Source organism: Sus scrofa, chromosome 6 (genome assembly GCF_000003025.6).
Source record: "Sus scrofa isolate TJ Tabasco breed Duroc chromosome 6, Sscrofa11.1, whole genome shotgun sequence".
NCBI lineage: Eukaryota > Metazoa > Chordata > Mammalia > Artiodactyla > Suidae > Sus > Sus scrofa.
In genome coordinates this window covers 29430889-29454674 of record NC_010448.4, presented here as the reverse complement: position 1 = coordinate 29454674, position 23786 = coordinate 29430889, and the positions used below count along the sequence as shown (strand labels likewise).

The 23786-nt window shown below is 54.8% G+C and overlaps 1 protein-coding gene across 3 annotated transcripts in view; it reads left to right on the top strand.

Annotated features, from left to right (window-relative positions):
• Positions 1-23786, top strand: part of GNAO1 (G protein subunit alpha o1) — a 176301-nt gene that overhangs the window by 138200 nt on the left and 14315 nt on the right. For 2 of the 3 annotated variants that reach the window (XM_021097095.1, XM_021097097.1), the window contains 3 exons: positions 11274-11434; positions 17421-17549; positions 19297-19426. In XM_021097095.1, coding sequence (XP_020952754.1) covers positions 11274-11434; positions 17421-17549; positions 19297-19426 — 420 coding nt within the window. Of the gene's footprint in view, positions 1-11273; positions 11435-17420; positions 17550-19296; positions 19427-23298; positions 23453-23786 lie in introns of all 3 variants that reach the window. The other variant, XM_021097094.1, reaches the window with a different exon arrangement.

Below are 23786 nucleotides of genomic sequence, written 5' to 3'. Positions count from 1 at the left end.
AGAGATCAGAGAGGAATGAAAGGGTTGGTGCACAAAAAGCAGAACGAAGGGATAAACAGGCGATGTGGAAGGATAGAAGGGAGGTGAAGGGATGGGCAGGGGTGTGGGAGCAAGTTAATGGCTGAACAGGGGTGGCTGATGGTAATGATGCAATGGGTGGGTGAGCACAAGATGTCAGGTAGGGAGGTATCCTAGACAGGTGGGCTGGGACTTGTGGATGGCTGGCTGACTGGAGAAGAGACGGGCACATGGGAAAGGAAGCAGGCTTGGAAACAGCACCAGATCCCTGGTTTTGCTGTAGGATCGATCTTTCTAGGGAGCCAAGGTTTCCTTCATTAAGGCAAGTGGTAGACCTAGGAGGTCCCCCAGCATCACCCCCCACGCAGACCCTGTGCTGTAGACACAGGCCTTGCTCAGACTCCTAAGTCCAAGTGAAGAATGAGCCCTAACATGCCCCTACCCCAAATGCTAAGTGCCTGTAGTGCCCCCACATTTTCCTATTTAAAAAAAAAAAAAAAAACTACAAAAAAAAACTTCACAAATGTTTAAGATATATCCAGGGTTGATGGGGGATGGAGGTGGGGGTGCACCCACTGAGAGTGCCAGTTAGGGAGCCATCTGCCAGCCCAGGGCCAGGGAAGCAGGACTGAGGAAGTACACCCCTCTTTCCCCCTCTGCCCCCCAGACAGGGAGGAAGGGAGGGGCGTGCTTCTGTGTTCGTGTGTGTGTGTGTGTGTGTGTGTGTGAGAGAGAGAGAGAGAGAGAGAGAGATGAGAATGAGAGAGAGAGAAAGAGATGAGAATGTGACCACTGCATTTCCTCGGATGCACAGGCCTGGGGAGCATGGGTCTGCAGGTACGAAGTGCCCTGAATGTGCCCCCTGCCATTATCCATCTGCTGAAATCTGAAATCACAGAACCCAGGCTGGGCCTCAGGCTGCAGGGGTCTCTCTGCCCCTTTCTCCTGAGGAACAGAGCTGGCAGCCCATGAAAGGCAGCTGTGCCCAATGGGCCTGGCTCTGCCCTGCCTGGTCTCTTCTGCTCAGCGTGACCAGCTCACCCTCCCTCTCCTGTTGGCCTGTGCACTCCTGCCCCCTGGTGGGATCCAGGGCTACTGCAGTGCACAGAGCTGGGCAGGGCAGTAGATTTCCCTGCAGCTAGAGGACTAGAGAAGGAGGGAGAGAGAGAGGGAGAGTGTGTACGTACATGCACGCACTCACACTTCAAGATTAGAGAAGGAGGAGAACTCTGAAAGATCCAAAGCAGCTCCTCAAACGGAAGGGGTTATTATTATAATTACTATGATTATTGTTATCAAGATTATCATGCTTGCCTGAGAAATCTTGTACAGAGCAGGCTTATTTTATGTCAGCTTGTTGTTTGTGTCTCAGGGACCTCATCTTTACTTATAATAACTAGCATTTGCATTTGCAGGGCTCTTTATGTTGTAAAGCTGTGTCACATCGATTTAGCCTCTTTCATCTGCACAAACAACCCCATGAGGTGGGAACTGATAAGAGAGCAGAGGCTTAGAGAGGTTAAGTTGTCTGTCCAAGGTCACATGGCTAAAACGCTGCAGGATTTGAACCTGGGTCACCTGACTGAAGATTCCTATTTGCTTCCCCACTGTATCCTGGGCATCTCATCTCTTGAGAGGGAAGAGGCTCTTGCTCACACTTTAGCTCCAAGTCCCTTCGCTCAGAAGAGAAGGGCAGAGTTTTGTAGACCCAAGTGCCCTTGGCCGTCCCAGTTTCAGATGATAAGTTCACCTGGGCTCTTGCGAGTCCCTGCAGTGTCTGGCATGTGAGCAGGAATGTGCAGTGTTCCCTGCCAGTGGTTCAACCCGGCCAGCGCCAGCTTCCCTTGGTCCCCACTCACCCCACCATCACCTGGGGTGTGGCACAGCACAGGCAGGTACCAGCCATATTACTGAGAAGAGTGAGCAGGAGACTCTGGGCAGGAGAAACCGATTCAGGGGACAGTCTGTGGCCTGGGAAGTGGGAGCTGGGGCAGGCAGGCGGGCAGGGCTATGACTGGGCCAGGGGAACCCACACCCCTCCACAGAGCATGGGTTTCGGCTTCCAGGAGCAGCGGCTGACTAGAAATAACTTTCTGGAAGTAGAGCCTCTCACCCCTGGGTGCCAACAGACAGGGCCCCACCCCCTAACTGTCCCCTGGGTCATGCTGCTTCACCACTCTGGATACCCTGCTCCCCAACATTGGTCCAAGGGCAGCCCACTTCTGGGGAGTACCCTGCACTGAGCTCCCCACCGCTATGCTGGAGGTACTCCCGTCTCCCTATGCCCCTTCCTCTCCATGCCCACCCCGCTTCTCCAGATGCTCCTGGATATGGTTTCCATATGGAGTTCTCCAGAGTCATGGGGTTTTCCAAAAGTGTTTTCCCCTCTACCTAGAGCAGCTTCAGGATGTTCATATGTCAAAATTAAGATCATCATTTAACCAGAAAGCTGACACTTTGGCTATGCTGAAAAGAAATGTTAGTGCTGATTTAAAATCATTGAGATAGTGAAGTTCCCGTCATGGCGCCATGGTTAACAAATCCGACTAGGATCCATGAGGTTGCGGGTTCGGTCCCTGCCCTTGCTCAGTGGGTTAAGGATCCGGCATTGCCGTGAGCTGTGGTGTAGGTTGCAGACGCGGCTCGGATCCTGCCTTGCTGTGGCTCTGGTGTAGGCCGGTGGCTGCAGCTCCGATTCGACCCCTAGCCTGGGAACCTCCATATGCCGCAGGAGCGGCCCAAGAAATAGCAAAAAAAATTAAAAAATAAAAAAATAAATAAATAAAATCATTGAGATAGTGAAAAGAATCTCGCCGATGTACCTGAGTGTCACAGCCTCTCTGGAAGCTCCTGGTCCAAAACTGTAAGAATGGGAGTTCCCACTGTGGTGCAGTGGGTTAAGAATCCAACCACAGTGGCTCCAGTAGCTATGGAGATGTGAGTTCAATACTAGCCCAGCCCATTGGGTTAAAAGATCTGGGGTTGCTGCATACATAGTCCCCAGCTGTGACTCAGATTCAGTCCTTGGCCCGGACACTTCCATATGTTGTGGGTGCGGCCACCCCCCCACCCCCCAAAAAAAACCCGTAAGAATGGCATCTTGGCCTGCAGTTCACATTGAGAAATGCAAGGTCAGGAGTTCCTGTCATGGCACAGCAGAAACGAATCCAACTAGGAACCATGAGGTTGTGGGTTCAATCCCTGGCCTTGCTTAGTGGGTTAAGGATCTCGTGTTGCTGTGAGCTGTGGTGTAGGTTGCAGACAAAGCTTGGATCCTGTGTTGCTGTAGCTCTGGTGTAGGCCGGTGGCTACAGCTCCAATTAGGCCCCTAGCCTGGGAATCTCTATATGCCCTGGGTGCGACCCTAAAAAGACAAAAGACAAAAAAAAAAGAAATGCAGGGTCGCAGCCATGCCCTTAAATGTCTCACCCCTTCCCATGACTCCACCCCCAGCATCCTGAAGCCTAGTGGGTTGGCCTTCTTACCTCTTGCTTGTTCCCAGGCAGCTGGGGAGGTGGGGCAGCAGCTCAGCCCACCCCTGAAGCCATCCCTGTGCTACTGCTCTCAGCTCACAGACAGCCCTGAGAAGAAAATGATGACACTGTCACCCCATTTCTCAGGGGAGACTGCTGAGCCTCAGAGAGATTAAGGTCCTGCTCAAGTGGGGAGCCCAGTTCTGGGTGATGGCTGAGCCCCCAGAAGGCTGCCTGGAGCCCAAGGCAGGAGAGACCAGAGAAGGTCTGGGTGGCACAGGGACTGGATGTTATAGCATGGGAAGCCCCAGCAGGTGCAAAATGGTGGCTGGCGAGGGGTGGGTATACTGGGCGCTTTATACCTGCCAGTCCTATGCCCCCCAGGCGTGTGCATCTGAGGGAACACAGCAGTCACGTCCTCTGTCACACTTGGGCGCACCCCTCCCTTCCCCCCTGCCCCTGGGCCTCACAGCACTGGGGCAGAGGGGGAAGGAGGGGTGCACTCCCTCAGCCCTCAGGTGGTCCGGCTTCCCAGACCCTTGGCTGGCAGGTGGCTCCCTAGCTGTGACTCTCAGTGGAAATGATGCTCCTCAGCGGCGTTTTAGATATTGTGAGATGCCTGTGGCAGTGGTAGTCATTGGGATTCTACAGGCTCTTAGTGTCTGGGGCCCAGGCAGGCCAGTGTGTGACAGTGGCACACAATGGCAAATGTTCTGCACCTACTCAATTGTGCAAGGCTCTGCCAGGCACAATGTCAGTGAACAGCCTACCTCAGCTCCTTGCAAGACTATCTTCTGGAGTGCCAGTGTCCACAACACATCTGGTACCCCTGCACAGGGAACGTGGTGCAGCACTTGGGCATGTGCATGTGCCAGGGCATGGTCCAGACAGGAAGAGTGGAGGATGCCAGAGGAACTGTAACTGCAGCCATGGAAGGGGTCTGCCTGGAGGAGGTTAGCCTGATGTCGACCTCCACACACCAGGAGGTGTAATAGTTAGGACTCTGAGGTGCACATTTTTTAAAAACCCAAATGAACAAAAACATGTCCTCAACTGGGTTAAGGAAAAGAGGATTGATTGATTCAGGTAACTGGAAGTGAGTGACTGCAGGCATGGCTGGATCCAGGTGTTGCCATGTTATCAGGACTCGGGGTACCTCCCTCTCTCAGTTCTGCTTTCCTTAGTGATGGCTCCACATTCAGGTGGGCCCTTCCTTTGAGAGTCTGTTTTTCCTAATAGTTTTTCACGTGTCCTAGGGCTGCTTGGGTTAGTCTAATTTGACAAATTTGGATTCTTTGTCCACTTCAAACTGTTCACTAAGGGCAGTGGGATGTATTGGCCAGGCCCAGACTGTGTGTCCATCACTGGAAGCATGGGACAGTCAGCCTCACCTGAATTGCTCAGAATGAGTCAGGCAAGAGTGCTTTCCTTCAGAGGAGTAAGGTTCTGGTGCTGGAAAAGGAGGGAATGGAAGCCACATAGGTGGAGGGGATGGGCCTTTTGCTGCCACCTTGGAGCAGGTTATTACTGTTCCTGCAGCGCTGCCTGGGCTGGAGCACAGTGTGTGTTTTCTACAGAAGCTTGCCCCAGCATCCTCCACTGAGTGTAACAGAGACCTGGCAGGTCTGCCCTGAGTACGTGCATCTGCTTTGTTGTACCCTGTGTTGCCAGGACAGCTGGGCGTACTCTCACCAGCAAGAGGTGGCAGTGCCATGGGGGCTGTTGCAGAGGGAAAGAGGCTTAAAAATGCCAGCTGACACTGGCCCAGGAGGGGACTTTGACAGGAAGGTCAGGACCAGTGTGAGCCCCATCCCCCTGGCCCCCAAGGCAGGAAGACAAAGGGACAAGGGCCTCCTCTGGCTCTACTAATTGCTTGTTAAAATTGATCCCCACAGGGCTGGTGCAGCCTGGCACCCACCACAGTCCTCCATAGTATATTGGCAAGGTCCCTCCTTCCTGCTACTCCTGACCCTGGCTACCTTGCTTCTTACCTGTTTCCCATCACATTCCCTGGGGGCTGGGCTGGACACTAGTGTCTGAGATGCAAGTCCAGGGCTGTTGGGTGGAACAGAATAGAGGTTAACTTTGGGTCCAGACTCCTATAAACTAGCTATGTGACCTTGAGCAAGGTTGCTTACCTCTGAGCCTCAGTTGCTCCATCTGTGAAGCAGGATGGCTTCCTGCAGAGGTGCTGTCATGGTTAAACTAGACACAAATGTTGTTGAAATGGACAAGATGAGAAGAGTTGGGAGATAGCATGGAGTGAGAAATTGAAGCCATGCCTGAAATGCCGAGAACCCAGACATCATACAAGTATGGCTAAGTGCCAACTCTGTACAAGGCATTGTGTGAGATCGGGGTGCCAGATGCCCTGCCCTGAGGAACAGGCATGTGCAGCACCAGCTGTGATGTGGGGGCTTCAAGGAGGTTGACACTCGAGACGGGAAATTGCTGAGGAAGGAGAGTCTGGGCAGATGGAGCACATTGAGGTGAGGTAACCCTGGCTCACTTGGGGGAACAGAAGGAAAGGCTGTGTGCCCATGAAAGGGGAGAGAAAGGTGGGAGGAGGTTAGGACAGAGGTAAGCAGGGGCTCTGGAGGCCAAGGTCGGGAGTTTGGAGTTTAGGCCTAAAGGGAAACTATTGAAAGAGTGTAAGCAGGGGAGTTATTGTATCCTTTAGGTTTAGTTTTGACTGAGTATCAAAGGCCTAGAAAACAGTATTTAAATGAGATGAAAGTTTAATTTGAAAGAGAGAAAGGAAGGAAGGGCAGAAGGAAGAAAAGTCCAGAAGATATGGAGTGGCCACATAGTTGGCAAGGACCTGACTGCTTTTAACTCCCTGGTCCACGCTCCCTAGGGGGGTAGACCTTGTCTTCGTGATCCAAGTTGGCTGCTAGAGCTCCAGCTATTACAGGCTTCGGGAAGGAGGAAGTGAGAGGAAAGGGTGCATCCTCCCTTTAAAAAGACTTTTCCAAGGACCTCACTGCACTTTGGCTTACCCTTCAACTGGTGGGACTGGTCATATCTTTGCCACAAGCAAAATTAGGAAATGCAGTCTTGGGAGTTCCAGTCATGGCTCAGTGGTTAACGAATCTGACTAGGAACCACGAGGTTGCGGATTCAATCCCTGGCCTCGCTTAGTGGGTGAAGGATCCGGCATTGCCTTGAGCTGTGGTGTAGGTTGCAGACTCGGCTCGGATCCCGCGTTGCTGTGGCTGTGGCTGGCGGCTACAGCTCCAATTAGACCCCTAGTCCGGGAACTGCGATATGCTGCAGGTGTGGCCCTCAAAAGACAAAAAGACAAAAAAAACAAAAAAAAAAAAAAAAAAAGGGAAATGCAGTCTTTAGGTTGGATATCATCAGTGTGCCCAGTTTAAAAACTGGGGCTCCTTTTTCTACAGTCTCCTGGAGGCTGCTGTGTGTAAAACTAACTGAAGAGAAGCAAGAGGGAGGCAAGGAACCTTTGAGAAGGGGCTAGGTAGGGGCAGCCAGGGAAAGACGGTGTGGCTCAGGCTCAGGGACATGTGAGAGGACATGGGGAGAAGTGGACCGACTGAAAACAGACTTGAGAGGAAAAGCCACAGGGCATTGGACATTGGGAGGGATGTGGCAAAAATCCAGGATGACTTCTAGCCTCTGAGTCTGAGGAGTTGGGCCGTGGCAGTGCCTTGCACCCAGCTGGGGAAGACTGAAGAGAAACCACGGGGGCGGGCACAACACAGGGCCTCACACCCCCCACCAGCCACCGCCACACCTGGGTGATGAGGTGGTGCTGGGAACACAGCTCCAGGCCCCTGGGCTGTCCACTGGAGAATTCCCAGGACATCGTGTAGGCCAGCCTTCCCCAAACTGTGCACTGCCTCCCACTGGGGGAGGAGTCCCAAGATTCCAGGTACCTACACAGAGGGGCACAAAGTGGCTTTATGGAGGTGGGGGAGGAGGGTGGTGTGTAAACTATGCACTCAAGGACTCTAGATGTTCAGATTGGAGGGTGTCTCTTCCCCAGCAGGAAGTCTCGCCCTGACTGCCTCCTCACAGACCTGGCAGAAACCTTGAAGGGGGGTGCCAAGGAGGAAGTGTGGGGGACTTTGGCCGGGTTTATCATGCTCCTTCCACAGATAGGAAGGTGTGTGGAGATTTCCTGAGGTCACACAGGCACTTGGAGCTGCATCAGCAAGTAGACCCTGACTCACAGGCTGTTTTTAGCCCCAAGTGGGGGCACCCCCCTTGCTCACCCATCCCTGCCTCCCTGAGTCAGCACCTGCCTAGGGCACCCAACACCCAGGCCCCATGGCCAGCTTTCCAGGAAGCTGCCCCCAGGGGAGGCTCCGGTGCTGAGGAAGCTCACCTCCAAGATGAGGCAGGACCCAGGCTGCCCTAGTGGGCGTCTCCTACTGTCGCTAAGGGTGACTTGGCAGTCCGAGGGCTGGGGTCTCTGAGACTCTGTCCTCAGGGAGCTGGATCTGGGCTAGCATCATGGCCACTTGTGGTTTCCTTCCTAGGCCAGACAGTGGAGAAGGGACTCAGCTGCCAGGACTTTCCCATCGACCTTCTGCCATAGACAGTCTCTGACATGCAAATGGCTACTTAGCTGGACATCTCAGTTCTGAAAAAGTGTGCACAGAAGGCTTTGGCCTCACATACCTTTGTACAGAATCTTTTGCAGCCACAAGTCTTCCAGGTGTTGACCTTGCTTCCTTTGTGTCTCTCCCACCCCAGAGGATACCCGCAGATTTGCAGTACTTTCTACTTACTTCCTGAGCCATGTGCCACAGGCTGGGGAGTCTGTCTCTCTGGCTCAGCTGGAGGGCAGGGGGTTTGAAAGGGCTTAAGAGTGGAGTAACCATTTAGCAATAATGTGCACTGATTCTGGAGGGCATGGGAGGTCGGGGAGATGGGGGGCTTGATGCATCCCACTCCCAGCCCCCTCCAGAGCCTTAGTCTCAGCATGGGCTCCAGCCTAAACAGAAGCTAGAGGGAAGGTTGCTGGGGGGTCCCACAAGTGCTGGCACAAACTGCCCAGCCCAGGTGGACCCCTTGCAGCCTATTCTGACCCACACTCACCCAGCTCCTTGGATCTCCTCCCCCTGTGCTGTCTCATCAGGGGGCCGGGCCACGCACAGGGTGAGGGGCCTGAACACCTTGGCACTTCCCCACTTCTTCCTGACAGCTTTATCCTTAGGAGCTTCTCTGTGGGCGGGGCACATCCTCTTACACTCACCCCCACTGAAAAATCCCCAGGAAAGACCACAGCTGGCCTCATATGGGTCACGTGCCTGTCCACCAGCCCCCTCACCGCCTTCCTTTCCTTGGCTTCTGCATCTGCCTCCCCAGGCCCCTGACCTGGGCTGGCAGCTGGCCAGGGCTCGGCGGGACTATCCCCCTGCCCACTCCTGGCTCTGTGCTCCCAGCTACAGCTCTTGCCCTGTTGCTGGGATTGCTACCATGCCCGGCAGCTGGAGCTTGCACTCGGCACAGTTCCCTGGGCAGGCCGTGGCCGTGAGGCAGGGGTGTTCTTCAGGCCCACTGGGATGTTGCAGACCAAAGAGATCAGGTGCTTTGGGGTCCGGAGAGGGTCAAGGCCCTGTCGCCCAGAGAAACGTGTGAAGACTCGGCAGACAGGCACCTGGCTATCCTGGTTTGGGTTCCTGTAGAAGCTGACCCTGAGACAAGGGTGGGATGAGACAGGAATTTATTTGGGAGGGTTTGGCCTCGGGCAGCTGGGGCTTAGCCCCTGAGGATCCTCTGAGAGACTGCGGACACGTCTCAGAGCTGTCCTGTGAGGGCAGGGAAGCCGGGGTCTTTGCCCACCAACTCCTGTCTGTCCTGGGCACTAACCCCCAAACCAGGAAGCCAGCAGCAGCACGCTCCTTCTGCAGAGGCAGGAAGCTAGTGCCTCAGCAGGAGGCAGCCTGGAAGGTTGGTCCCAGGGTTCGGATGGGGGTCCCTCGTAGCACCTGCTTCCACTTGCCCAGGCTGTGATGGTCTCCGAGGGAGAGCAGACCTCTCTGGTGAATGAGTGTCCCCCTGGTGCAGACCCCTCCATCAGGCATTGTTTGCTGTCAGAGGTGCTGTAGTCAGGGACCCAGGCTGGCCTTGGAGTCAGAGCCTCCTGATCTTGAGTCCCAGCTCTACCTCCTACCACCTATGAGCTTAGTCGAGTACCTTCCTCTCTCCAGCCCTCAGTTGCCCAAGCTGTAAAATGGGGATAATTAGTGACACAGAGAGCACTACACTAGTTAGCTACACCAGTGCCATCTAACCAGCCTCCCCTGACTAGCCACTTCACAGCAATGATTTCTTTTCATGGGGCTGAGGTCAGCTGGGGTCAGGGACCAGGGTGGGCTCAGCTCTGCTCCATGCGTCCCTTATCCTTTTCCCAGAATGAATGGGAGCCCCTGGGCATGTTCACACCAATGGTAGAGGCCCAAGAGGGTGAGGAGACATGCCAGGTCTCTTGAGGACTGGGTGCCAGCACATGGCCACTCCCACATCTTCCTGAGGATTGAGTGACTGCCCTCACAGTCCAGGAAAGGGGATGGATTCTGCCTCTAGGGGAAAAGACTGCAGGCACACAGGGCAAAGGGCACAGACCCGGGCCCATGAGTGCAGTCTCCCACTGCTCCTCATGGGGTGGTTGTGACGTTTGGAGGAAATAGTGTGCACACAGGAACGTCCTTTGTATGCTGCAAAGTGCTACATGTGTGCAAGGTGCTGGTGATGGTCCAATGACTTCTCCAGGGGCCTCCGAGTCTCCCTGGTCTTGGTGGCACATGTATTCAATTGTAGTCCTTGGGGAGGAGGGGTGGCCCCATCTGGGCTCCAGGATGAGGGGAAGGAGGAAGGTACTGTTAGTTACAGGGTACTTTCTATGCAGTTCAGGTGGGGTCGGCCTACGGGTGTGTGCCTTAAGCAAATTACACCCCCTCAGACAAGGAGGAAGCAGAGGAGGCATGGAAAGGGCGAACTCCCAGCTCATTAATCACCCCTTTTACCCTTTCCATTTACCCAGGGAAAGGTGGGCCACAGGTTGAGGGTAAATAAGTATCTAAAAATTAATAATGTTAAGCTTTAACCTTGGGCCTAAGCTCTGGAGAATTAATATTGATGTGAGGCGTTTTCATGATGTACACTAATTGGAGATCCAACTGCTTCACTCCCAGACTGCTGAGGTACAGCTTCCCTGGGGAGCCCCTCAGCTAACTGGAATTCTCAAACAACTGAAACACCCTTCTCCCTGATGTTGCCCAGTTCTAGGGACTTTGCTCCACCTGAGTAGGTAGTATAGAAAATTACAGGAGTTCCTGTTGTGTCTTAGCGGAAAAACCCACTAGTATCCATGAGGACGTGGGTTCAATCCCTAGCCTCGCTCTGTGGGTTCCTGTGTTTCCCTGAGCTGTGGTGTAGGTCGCAGACCAGGCTTGGATCCCAAGTTCCTATAGGTGTGGTGTAGGCCGGCAGCTGTAGCTCCAACTCAGCCCCTAGCCTGGAACTTCCATATGCCATGGGTGAGCGCTCCCCACCCCAAAAAAATTGCAGTGTTAGCCAAGAACATTGATTCTTCCCCAAAAAAGCATTATGCAAAACCCTAGTTTTCCAAATAGTTGAAAGCAGAGCTGCTTGGGTGGGGCTGGAGGGTGGAGGACAGAGAGCCACACCCATCCCCCACTCTACCCCCTGAAACCCTTGACCCCAGGGCCTTGTGACCCTTCTCGTGACTAAGCCTAGGGCTGAGCATTGTCCCCATCAAGCCTCAAAGCCACCATCCATGTTTCCTCCCAGGCTGATGCCAAGATGGTGTGTGACGTGGTGAGTCGGATGGAAGACACGGAGCCCTTCTCTGCAGAGCTGCTCTCCGCCATGATGCGCCTCTGGGGCGACTCAGGGATCCAGGAGTGCTTCAACAGGTCCCGGGAGTACCAGCTCAATGACTCGGCCAAATAGTGAGTATCCAGGCAGGCGGGAAGCTGCGAGGGGCGGGATGCAGGCTTGGAAGCAGGTGGGGCCAGCGTGGCCAGAAGCGGCCTGGGCTGAGGTGAACCACTGTGAGCTGTGTTCTGTCTCGGTGTCAGGAAGGAGGAGGAGAAAGACAGCCTACAGCAGGGCTCCCAGAGGGCCGGGGCCCCACCTGCTTGCTCTGGAGAGGGCCTGGCCCTCCCTCCAGAAGGAAGGTTTTCAGGGCAGCACCTTTTTTTTTCCTGGAGTACTTTAGACTCCATAAGTACAAATCAAGAACCACATAGACCAAAAATAACTTACATGTCTTCTTCCTGAAAGTATAATAAACTTTCTGTTGCCTTATCTTTAAAAATAAGGAAAATGTCATCCATCTGGTAAGTATAATCATCATACTTTACTTTTTTAACTCTCACTTGATGAATTTTATTACATTTATAGGTATACAACAATCATCACAACCAAATTTTACAGCATTTCCATCCCAAACCCTCAGTGCGTCCCCCCACCCCCAAACGGTCTCCTCCGGAGACCATGAGTTTTTCAATGCTTGTGAGTCAGCATCTGTTCTGCAAAGAAATTCAGTCTGTCCTTTTTTCAGATTCCACATGTAAGTGATAGCATTTGATGCTGGTGTCTCATCGTCTGACTGACTTCACTTAGCATGATAATTTCTGGGTCCATCCGTATTGCTGCAAATGCCGTTTTTTCGTTCCTTTTAATGGCTGAGTAATATTCCATTGTGTATATGTACCACATCTTTATCCACTCCTCTGTCAATGGACATTTAGGTTGTTTCCATGTCTTGACTATTGCATATTAGTGCTGCAGTTAACATTGGGGTGCATACATCTTTTCAAGTCATGGGTTTTCTCTGGATAGATGCCCAGGAGTGGGATTGATGAGTCAAATGGTAGTTCTATTTTTAGTTTTCTGAGGAATATCCATACTGTTTTCCACAGTGGTTATACCAATTTACATTCTCACCAACAGTGTAATAGGATTCCTTTTTCTCCACACCCTCTCCAGCACTTATTGTTTGTAGACTTTTGGTGATGGCCATTCTGGCAGGTGTAAGGTGGTACCTCATAGTGGTTTTGATTTGCATTTCTAATAATTAGTGATGTTGAACAGCTTTTCATATGTTTTTTGGCCATCTGTATGTCTTCTTTGGAGAATTGTCTGTTTAGATCTTCTGCCCATTTTTTGAGTGTGTATGGGTGTTTTTTTGGTATTGAGCTGTAGGAGGTGTTTATAAATTTTGGAGCTTAATCCCTTATCGGTTGATTCATTTGCACAAACATATCCTTTAATATTGTGTTCTAACTAAATAAAGGGAAGGAGAGGATGGGAGAAGGCAGGGCAGGGAAGAAGAGGGAGTGAAGCAGCAGAAAGAGGTTCTGTATAAGCTGGAGAGGGCTGGAGGGGGAGGAGAGGGAGAGGCAGAGGGAGTGACAGCGGGGCCACAGGACTCCCCACTGAAGCGTTGTTACTCCAGGGTCTGGAAGTTGACCTGCCCTTGTCAGAGGCTCCAGGCTCTGGGGGTGGTCTGCCGTGGTCGAGGCCATGTCCTCTGTCTTAGATGTGCACCTTGGCTTTCAGAAAATGCATCCCGTTTATAGTCTCCTGCTCAGGTTTCCAGCAGGAGCCTCTGGCTGAAACCCAGTGTCTTAGTATTCACATGCTCCAACACTCGGCTCAGCCTTCTCAGCGGGGCTTCTCAGCCAGGGCCACTTTGCCCCCAGGGGACATTGGCAGTGTTTGGAGATGTGTTTTGATCATCCTGACTAGGTGGTGCTGCTGGCATCTAGTAAGCAGAGGCCCGGGATGCTGCTAAATAACTTCCTACAAATACATTGTAGAGTCCTCCATAGCAAAGAAGTATCTGACCCAAAATGTCAGTACTGCTTGAGAGTAAGAAACGCTCGTCTGGAGGTTCTGCTGTGGCTCTGAGGGTTAAGAACCTGACGTGGTGTCCATGAGAATGTGGGTTTGATCCCTGGCCTTACTCAGTGAGTTAAAGATCAGGTGTTAGTACAAGCTGTGGCATAGGTCACAGATGGGCTTGGATCTACCAATGCTATGGCTGTGGTGTAGGCCGGCAGCTGCAGCTTTGATTCCTAGACTGAGAACTTCCATATGCTGCAGGTGCAGCCCTAAAATGACCAAAAAAAAAAAAAAAAAAAAAGGGGAAGGGAGGGGAAGAGAGAGAGAGAAGAGAAAAAAGGAAACACTGATCTGCACAGGCTCATGTAGCAGAGGCTGGGGCCAAGAAGGCATTCACCAGTGGACGCTGGGGCATTGCTACTGTGACGACAGCTAACAGGCTTGTCTTCCCATTTCTGCACACCTGGATTGTCCGCAGGGCAGGTGCAGAGATCCTGGGAGTCCCACATGATAGGGACCCAGCCCCAGCCCCTGCTGAGCCCCCAGGACACCTTGGTAGGCAGGAGTGTGAGCCCAAAGGTTCAAGTCCACACCTCCCTCTGGACACTCAAATCACAGACCTCAACCCAGGTCTCCCCCCTATCCCCAGGCCTGGGGAGAGTTCTCCCTGCCCCTGCTCAGCCTGAGCCCAGGCCCTTCCCATGCCCCCACTATTGTCATTGCATCAAATTGCGCCCCCCCCCACTTAAATTTTACCACTTAACTAATTATAGTATGAATCCACTGCAAAAAAAAAAAAAATTTAAACAGTACAGAAAGGTTAAAAATTAATAGTGAACTCCCCCTGTTCTCCTCCCCCTGTTAACTGTCTCCATTTAGCCATCTCACTGGTGTCCAGAAAACCCTGGTCCTCCAGCTCTAAAGAGTAGTTAATGACCTCCAGCTGTGAAAGCTGAGCATTCAGCCCTCCCTTCTTTCCTTCCTTCCTTCCTGCTCTCTTACTTCCACCCCCAGTTTTTGGCTAGTTACCGGGTTATTTTTAGGTCTTCTAGTGGTTACCTTTATCACTTTAAATGAACAACTCGAGTGCATATTTTTTAATCACCCCCCTCCTTTCTCTGGGACAGGCTGCTCAGCAAGGGCAGGACCCACAGGCAGTCAGGATCAGAAGGACCTTAAACACTTTCTGGTCCAGGGTTGCCCTGCTATTGTTGTTTTAGCCATTAAATCTCATCTTCTGCGAGAAGCTGGGGCCCAAAATGTGAAGCAGTTGAAGGAACAGAAGGGAGAGGGAGGCCTTATAGGGCTGTCTTCTGGCACAGCTTCAGGGGGGGTCACTCACAGGGCCCCAGTCACCACAGTGCTGCCTGGGGTGGCAGGTGGTGGGAGGCTCCCTGGCTCCCTGTCCAGTCTTCTCACCTCACATTGAGGCTGTAGGGCTCAGAGCCAGGAGACACTGTGCTGCCCCTCCCGGCCAGCTCTCCTTGTGTCATGCGCCCGGAGCCTGTGACCACAGCTGCCTCTCACCTCTCCCCTCTGAGTGATAGTTCTGAGAAATCCAGAAACCTGAGCACATCCCAGCGGGGGCTGTGAAAGGTAGTTCTGTGATTCAGTAGGATTTTTTCCCAGACCCTGGACCCCACTAAAGGTCAGTGCTGGCTGGCCAGGCATCCTGCCCTCCCCTTGTCTCTTGAGCCCACCCACTGGCTCAGGCCTCTGCTCCCGCACCCACCGAGGCTGCTCATAGCTGGGACACGCAGGCCACAGGCTCTGGCCACTGTGCTCCTGGGCCTCAGCCTTGCTTGCAGCCACTCTTTCTCAGACTGTCACCACTCCCTGCCCATCCCCTGTCCGGAATCGTTGAATCCCTTCCTGTCCATGCAGAGGGCCCTGTGGTCTCCAGCCTTGTCTCCTTAAATTCCTTGTATTCCCAAAGAACCTCAAATTAATATCGCTAAGCCCAGCCTTCCTTCCTGTTCTGCCTACTTAGTGTCCATTTGGACATCTCCATGACGTCCTAAATTAATCCATGCCAACCGAAATCCTGGCTCCTGCCTTCTCCCCACCACATACTCCGCCTCCACCCCAGCAAGTGCAGCTCTAACTGGCTCTTCCTCCTGAGTCCCCTTCTCATTCCCTGCGCAGCTGCCACCATGGCGCAACTGCCATCACCTCTCACCAGATGGTTGGATGATTGCACCGACCACATTGCATCTGCTCTTCTTATAGCCGCAGAGCCATCATCCCAATGCTCTTCTGGTCCGAGCCTTCCAGAATGAAAGCCCAGGTCCCTAGAGTGATCTCACGGGGCTGTGTGCCGTGCCCCTCACCTCCATCTCCCCCTCCAGTCTCAGCGCTCCCTGCTCCTGCTCCAGGTGCTGCCTACCTCAGCCCCCAACCCTTACCAATAGCCTGATTCTTGTGACATATTATACAACTTATTTATCCATTAATTATCTCATGTACACATACACAGGTTGAGGAATACAGGCTCTGAGGAAGTGGGGCCTGCGCCCCCTAGCACCCAGAACACAGAGTAGGTGCACAGTCCACTTTGCTCACCCTCCCCCCCACAGTTGTCTCCCCACGTGAGATTCAGGCAGCAGAGATGGAGCTCCATGTTGTCTATTTAAAGGAGGGTTCCCCACCTGGGATGGGGGCCAAGACTGGAGGCTCCCAGCCCCCGGATCCAGCTGGAGAGAATAGGAGGAAGCCCTGAAACCAGCATAGCCTCTAAGCAGAGGCATTGGGAGTGGAGAATGGGCATGCACAGAGGTTTTAGGGGGTTCCTCTGGCTGAGGTCACAGCCTGCAAGGAGGCTCTTCAGAGGCCAGAGCTTCCAGGTCTGCTCTGCAGCCTCAGCCTCCCTCCTTCCACAGGGAAAAGGAGTCCTAGAGACTGGTTTAAGGGTACAGTCTTGAGTCCCAGCAGTGTCCCCGTCCTAGCCAGCTAGATTCAAGCTTACCTTCTCTGAGCCTAGGAACCCACCATCGGTTTTATTCCCTTAGGGAAAGTTCTCACAAGGATCTGAAGCAGACATAGATTATTGGTTTACCAGTAGACACCCTCCTTGGTGAAGATGTCTGCCCTTCCCAGCCCACAACCCCCCTACCCCCACCCGATGGTCCACAAGCCCTGAGCCAGCTTCCCAACAGGTCCCAGGGCAGTACCAGTAAAGCACAGCCCCTCTGCGTGCAGCCCAGGACCCCACATTGTGCCATGCCTCAAACCCTCCGGGCTGCTCCCTGTGGTCTGTGTGTGGCTCTCCCTGCACAGAGGTGTCTGGCCCGGCTGGCCCTGTGGGTCACCAAGTCTTTGTGCTGGCCTGAGCCAGCTCCTTTCTGGTTTCCTGGATCCCAACATGGTTTGGGCTTTAAATCTAACCCATACAGACCCCTATAGCTATTCCTGATCCCTGGCCTGGGCAGGTGAAGTGCAGAGGCCTGGTCTGTCTCTAGAACAAGTGGTGGCTGCCAAAGCTGGGGGGTCCCAGAAGCCCCACCCCTTCTTGGCTGTGTGACCTCTCAGCCTCCTTTCCAGGAACAGCAAATGGAAAGATGCCACAGCCCCCTTGATCAACATTAAGGAGCATGGCCAAGGCCGGCAGAGGCTCAGAGGGACTGTTGAGAGGTGGAATCCCAGCCCCCAGCTCCCAGCTGGGCGAGGCACTCACCTTCATTAGAAAACCTAAGTTTTCTAATCTATGAAATAGTACATTTAACTCAGGAAATTAAAGATGAAATGTGGTCACACGTGAAAAGACTAGAACTGAACTGCTGGCCATTATTTCTTTAAGAGGAAGAAGTGACAAACAGTATTATACACACTTTAGTCTCACTGAAGAGTTTGACCCTGTCTGTGTGTGTCTGCAGTCGTGCTCATAGCCCTTGGTCTGAGTCAGAGGCTCTGAGAATGTGAGGCCGGGCCATCAGCTCCTCTTCCTCAGCCGCTGCCCAGCACCCGGCCCTGGCTGGTGGTGCCATCATTCCACAGCGGGCCCCTGAGGTGCCCTGGCTGGGACTGGCTCTGAGGGGGAGGGCCATGCACAGCTCCGGGTCCATGGTCCCTATGTGTTGCCATCCCCAGCTACCTGGACAGCCTGGATCGGATCGGGGCCGCCGACTACCAGCCCACCGAGCAGGACATCCTCCGAACCAGGGTCAAAACCACCGGCATCGTAGAAACCCACTTCACATTCAAGAACCTCCACTTCAGGTGAGGCCCAGGGAGGCTCCCGAGCCCTGGGTGATGCCAGCCTCTCAGCCTCGGCTCGTCTGGAGCACCCAGGTGTTACCCTGCCTCAGGGAGCTTTCAGGTCGGGATGGGCAGTTAGACATGACAAGGGACTCGTCTGTGTGCCTCTTTTCCACCAAGTTCAGGGGCTGGGACAAGCAAGGAGGCTTCCTGGAAGACGGGTCCTGGAGCAGAGCTCTGAAGAACAGGGAGGCTTTAAGTGGACAGAGAAAGGGATCCCTTTCCCTGGGTGACTTCTGAGGAGGAGAAGGGTGGGTCACCCAGGTGGCCCCTTGAAGCCCACCTTGTGAGGGAGCGAGGAATAAGGGTGGGCGAACCCAGGCAACATGTGTGAGACCCCGAGGACCCATGTTGTCTCAGAGCTGGAAAGGGCTCAGAGATCTGCTGACCAACCGTCCCCAGGGACATGTGGGGATGCCGAGGCCTGGGATAAGCAAGGCCATCCCCAGGCACAGAACACAGCTCAGGCCCGGGGGTCTGAGCCCCTCAGAACAGGCCCTGCTGGAGGGCTGCAGCTACCTAGGAAGACCTGTATAAGGCCATTTCCTGGCCCCCTGCTCTGCCTGGAAGGGCCGATTCCAGGACCCCTTGCCATCCTGTAGCCCAGCTCCTGCCCGTGCCCCCGCAGAACGGGGGACTGAAGTTCTGTTTCCACGCCCCTGGGCCCAGCAGGCAGCCTCGCCGGGCACAGGAACCTCTGGGCGCCCCCTAAACCTGGGGATCCCAGTGAGGGGCCGAGTGAAGTGCCTCTTGTGTCCCTCCCCAGTCTCTCCCACTCACCCACGGGGCATGGGCAGGGGGGGGGGTAGCCAGGCTCTACACTGCCCAACCCACAGAGTGAGTTACCGTAAGCCCTTGGGAGGGACCACAGATGCGTCAGCCAGTGCCCCGTATCTTGGATGGGGAAACAGGAACCAGGGAAGGCAGTGATGAGACGAATACCCGATCTGTTTCCTGCTCTGAGCACACTCTGGGCTGTGCCCATGGTTGCTCTCCTCTGTCGGGCGGGCCCACATCCCTGTGCACAGGGGGTCAGGGCCCAGCCCACCCCTCAGCTGTGCGCCTAGGAGACTGTGGACCTTCACTCAGGGCCTTAGTATGAGCTTAACCAAAGCCTGCCCACAGTGCTCCCCTACAGCCTTCATGCCACCTGGAGGGGGGTGTCTGAGAGGGGGAGAGGGAGGGATGGCACAGGGCAGAGGCTCTGTCTGCAGACAGACCTGAGTGTCACCCTAGTTCTACCACAGCAACTTCTGCTGGGACCCTGAGCACTTAACCAACCCTTGGTGCCTCACTGTCCCTACACATAGTAGCAGGTGACAGTCCCTACCTGCCTCCCTCCCAGGCTGGTATGGAGTTTTTCCAGACCACAAATATGAAGAGACATACTCAGAAAGCTCGGGACAGTATATGTGTCTTACCCTGAGAGGGGGACCTTGCAGAGGTGCTTCTTAGGAGCCAGCCAAGCTCACCCCTCAGTTAAAGTCTCAAGATGCAAGAGCAGGTCTTTGAGTGACTGTGTGGGGCACAGCCCAGTATCCTGGGGATGGCAGTGGTCAATCCATCAGCACCTCCCTGGAATGAGGCTCCTTGGGAGGCTCGCAGGTGTTCAGTCCCCCTTCTCCTCCCGCCTCTTAGCTTGACCAGCATCCCCATACCTGCCAGGCCCCATCGCCCACCACTTCCAGCTTCCCTGTCTCCCCTGCAGGCTGTTCGACGTCGGGGGTCAACGATCTGAACGCAAGAAGTGGATCCACTGCTTCGAGGACGTCACGGCCATCATCTTCTGCGTCGCGCTCAGCGGCTATGACCAGGTGCTCCATGAAGACGAGACCACGGTGAGTGGCCTAACTGGCCTCAGTGGCCCACGGAGGCTCTGGGGTGGGCGTCTCTGGTGACCAGGGGTTGCAACATTAGGCGGATGGTACCTGTTCCCTTTTCTGACTTCATTACCAGGCAAATGCCTAGTGATGCCTTGTAATACAGCAAAGGCAGCCACGGGCAGCCCTGCTCAGAGGCTGTGCGGACTGATCACAAACATCTCTGCAGACTCTAGGACTCCGGGCAGTAAGTGCCTCTTCAGTAAACACAGCAGAGTCACAGAGGCCGTCAGGCCAGAACCAAATTAAGCAAATTCTAAAAGAAATCAGGGTGCAGTCAAGAAGATGTAAGACAGAAATAGCTACTCCTAGCCCCGAAGGTCTTCCCTGAGCAGTGGACAGGCTGCTGCCAGGAGCTTAGCTGTGGACGGGGCTGGTAGCGGGAAGGGCAGAGGGATGTGGCACATGGGTGACAGCCAGGGCATGAGCCCCTCATCTGGGGCACACCAGCCCAGGTTCCCGCCTTCCGTCAATGCGTCTTTGCTTGGGGCTTCAGAAAACTGTCAGTCTGGCTTCAGAGGGGGCCCTCACCTGGATAGAGTGCTGCCTCACTCTGGGCCTGGGCCTGGTTTGCTGCTAAATTCAGGCCAGCCCTCTCTGTCTCAGTTACTGTTATCTGTCTGAGGGGTGTAACAATGGTACCTGCCTGGTGGGGTGTTGGCGATGGAGTGAGAATCTGTGAGAAGTACTTGGAACCGTTTCTGGCACAGCAGCACTGAGCTGGTGGTTGTGTTGTTACTGGGGATCATCCTGAGCTGGGGGGCCCACTGAGCAGCCCACATCCAGGCTGTAGCCTCAGAGCAGTGGGCCTTCCTCAGAGCAGCGGGCCTTCCACAGAGCCTGCAGGAGAAGCCAGGTGTTTGCGTGGTGCACCCGAGGGTTCTCTGGAGACAAGCACCTGCCGGGATGGAGCTCCTGGGCTGTGGGGGCATGCCCTTGGCAATGGTTAGCTCCTTCTGTCTGAAGCATGCACAGACCCCTGGCCTCAAGCCTTCTAGAACTGGAACTCAGGGCTTGGTCATGGGCCAGTCACCTCAGGCCTTAAACAAGGCCTGTCTTCTCGTTGGATGTGTCTCCGCGTCAGTTTTGCCTGCTGGTCCCATGGGGCTGTGCAAAGATCTGCTGGGCTTTGGGGTGTGGTGCTGTGGGGAGGATGAGCCGCCGTCCTGAGAGACTTATGCAGACATGAGGCTGTGGGCAGATTGGGACCAGGGCCACTGGCTGGGTGTGTGACCCGGACTCGCACCACATGCTGGCTTGTCCCCCTTGCCCTTCTCCTTCGGTCCCAGGTACACTCCCACGTTGGGCATCGACAAAGCCCCCAAGCTTTGTTCCAGGGTGAGTCTCTGGGGCCCTAGCTGTGCAATTCTTTCTGGTAACGCCATCATTCTCAGTGGCCTGAGCAGGCTCCGGCATCTAAGATCCAGACCCAGACCCACTGACCACCCTAAAGCCCAAGCCTGCTGCCCCTACAAGGCACCTGCACTTGTCCGTTGTTGACTCTGTGACTACTGTTCGTGGTCTGAGCTCCACTTGGCTCATCTTTCTCCCTGTAACACCTGGAAGTGGGCAGCTGGTGCAGTGAGCGTGAAGCTGATCCAGCCATGGGTTTCGAAGAAAGCAAAACACTGGAGGGTCGAGGGCCCCAGGCCTCTCCTTGAGGACCCACCCAGCTCAATCCCAAGTCCCAGGCCCATCAGCCTTGGGGAGGGGCTTGCACTCGCCTCTGAAACATAAGGCAAAGCAAAGGGATATTTGGTCAGGTCTGGCAGCCACGGAGCCCCAAGCTCCATGGCCATCGGGACTCCAGTGAACACAGGCAGGTGCCAGGCCTTGCACCCAGATGGCCTTCCTGATCTGCCCATTGCCAGGCCACTGCAAACTCCTCACCAGCCCTCATTCCTGAGCAGGACCCGTCTTGGGGCGCCTTCTTCCTCATCTTTCTGCCTCTACTGTCTGTCTCTCACCCTTCCCCTCACCTCCCTCCGTCGTCCTCACTTCCCTGCCCTTCACAAGGGCTGAAGCAAAGGACCTTGGGGAAACAAAGGCATGTGGGGCTACAGCCGGGAACGGGCTCTTTCTGCCCAAGAAGGAGCAGCGGGCCCTCCAGGGCACAGGAGTTGGCTTCGCAACTGAAAGAGCCCACAAAGGCACCTCATGGCCACAGCGACAACAAGAATGGCGCCGTTACTGTGTTACTGTAGAGCTGAGCAAAAGTCTTTGTGCCCAGGACCAGCGTTGGGCGACCAGGGGGCTAGGCGGCTATGGCCCTAGGTCCAGCATTGCCCCTGTCACCATGTGAGTGTGACGGCCACCCCACTGGCTCCTTCGTAAAATGGAGATGGTGGTGGAGAAGTTTCTGGCGGCTGTGAGGACCTCTAGGCTTGGAGGTGTAAGAGGGCCTGCCCTCAGGACTTCGCACTCAGTCGATGGCAGCTGTGGGGTGGCCGTGTCCAGGCGCGTGGCTAAGGGACAAGCTGTGGGACACGGACGCTCTGCCCCCAGGAGGCAAGAGCTCCTTCCTCTCTGGTCAGCCCTGCACCCTCCCTGGCCTGGGGTGAGGACTGGGGCTGCCTGAGAAAAAGGTGTCCCGAGGCGGCTCCTGGAGCTCGGCCAGGCACTTGGGGCTAGTGGCTGCCTTCCCACTGGCTGGCCACCTACATGCCACAGCCCGGACCCCAGCAGCCCTGGGCCTCACCTGCCACAACTTCTCAGCACCACTGCCGTCATCACCGCCTGCAGGGCCTTAACTTGCCATATCAAGGCCAAAACCATGAGCAGATTCTGAGACACCCTCCAAGCCGGGCAGGTATGAAGCGCCTCCTTCCAGTCAAAACCGTCAACTAAGAGTTGAAAGCAGCAGATTCCCAGGGCACCGCCGGGTGACATTGCTGTGATGCCTGCTCCCCACTCCCACGTCCCACACTCCTCACCAGCCGCTCGGCTTAGGCTGGTCTTGCCCACCATCCCCTTCCAGCTCCAGCCACGCAGGCCACAGCCCCAGGGTGGCCACTGCCTCTGTGAGGCCACACGGGGCCTCCAGAGGGGCCGGCTTTGACTTCCTGGCCCGAGACTGGTTGAACCCATTTGGGTTTTTTTTTCCCTCTCTCTTTCCTTCATGTTTTCTGCTGGGTTTTTATCTTCCTCTCTGTTTTAATCTCTCTTGCTGGCTTTCATCTTGGGGTTCATCCAGCCCCTCTGCTGAGAAACCAGCCCCAATAATCAGCTCACTCAGAACGCCCCCCCACCGCCCCGGCCCAATCACAACCCAGCTAAACCCACCCAGTCCCCAATCACACCAAGGCCACAGCAAGATCACACCCCCGACGCTGTCCTCCTGGTGTCTGCTTCCAACTCTGGATTAATTCGAGGATCTCTTAGTCCTCGGTTAATGTCTCCCAACTGAATGCGTGCACCCTCCCACCTCTGCTGGCGAAACCAAATGAGACCCCAGTAGAAAAATCTGCATGCCCGCGGTCCCATGTGGACATGTGGATGGTGGTGCGGCCCCTTCCCCTGCGTGCATGGTGCATGTCCTCTCCGTGGGCTGGAGTCCCTCCAAGTGACCTCGCTGCCCCTTCCCGGGTCAGCCTTTTTCAGGGGAAGGGCAGCGTTCCCCACCCTGCCGCCCTGCTCCACCCCACCTGCCTGCGTGTGGAATGCAGCAGGGACCACATCCTCGTCCTGTGGGTCCTCCCATCTCCATCCCTGGTGGTGCGTTCAGCCGCATTAGTGGACCTTCCCTTTGCTTGTCCTGCTGTGTTACTGGCCGCGGTGGGTCAGGGCCCCAGGTACTACCAGCCCTCACTGGACTCTCCACTCTATTGCAGAACCGCATGCATGAATCCCTGAAGCTTTTCGACAGCATCTGTAACAACAAATGGTTCACGGACACGTCCATCATCCTGTTTCTTAACAAGAAGGACATATTCGAAGAGAAGATCAAGAAGTCCCCGCTAACCATCTGCTTTCCTGAGTACACAGGTAGAGACTGCCACGCCCCTCAGGGGCCACACAGCCACTCTGGCCACACCAGTTCCTGAGGGAGCTCAGTCCCCCTTACCATACCCTGCGGATGCACCAGGTTCTCTCATGGAGAAGCCAACATAAAACCAAAGGCGGGCCCCTCCCTTCCCCATCATGTCCTGTATGTAGTGCGGGCCCGGGGCAGCCAGCTGGGGCTTCCTAGTCAGGGGAGGCAGGGCTGGGATCCTGATCTCTGCAACCTCTTGGACCTAGGTCACCTGTAGATAGAGATTATCAGTCAAGTGGCAACACCAAGATGGTAATGGGGGTTAAGATCAGGGGCTTCGAGTCA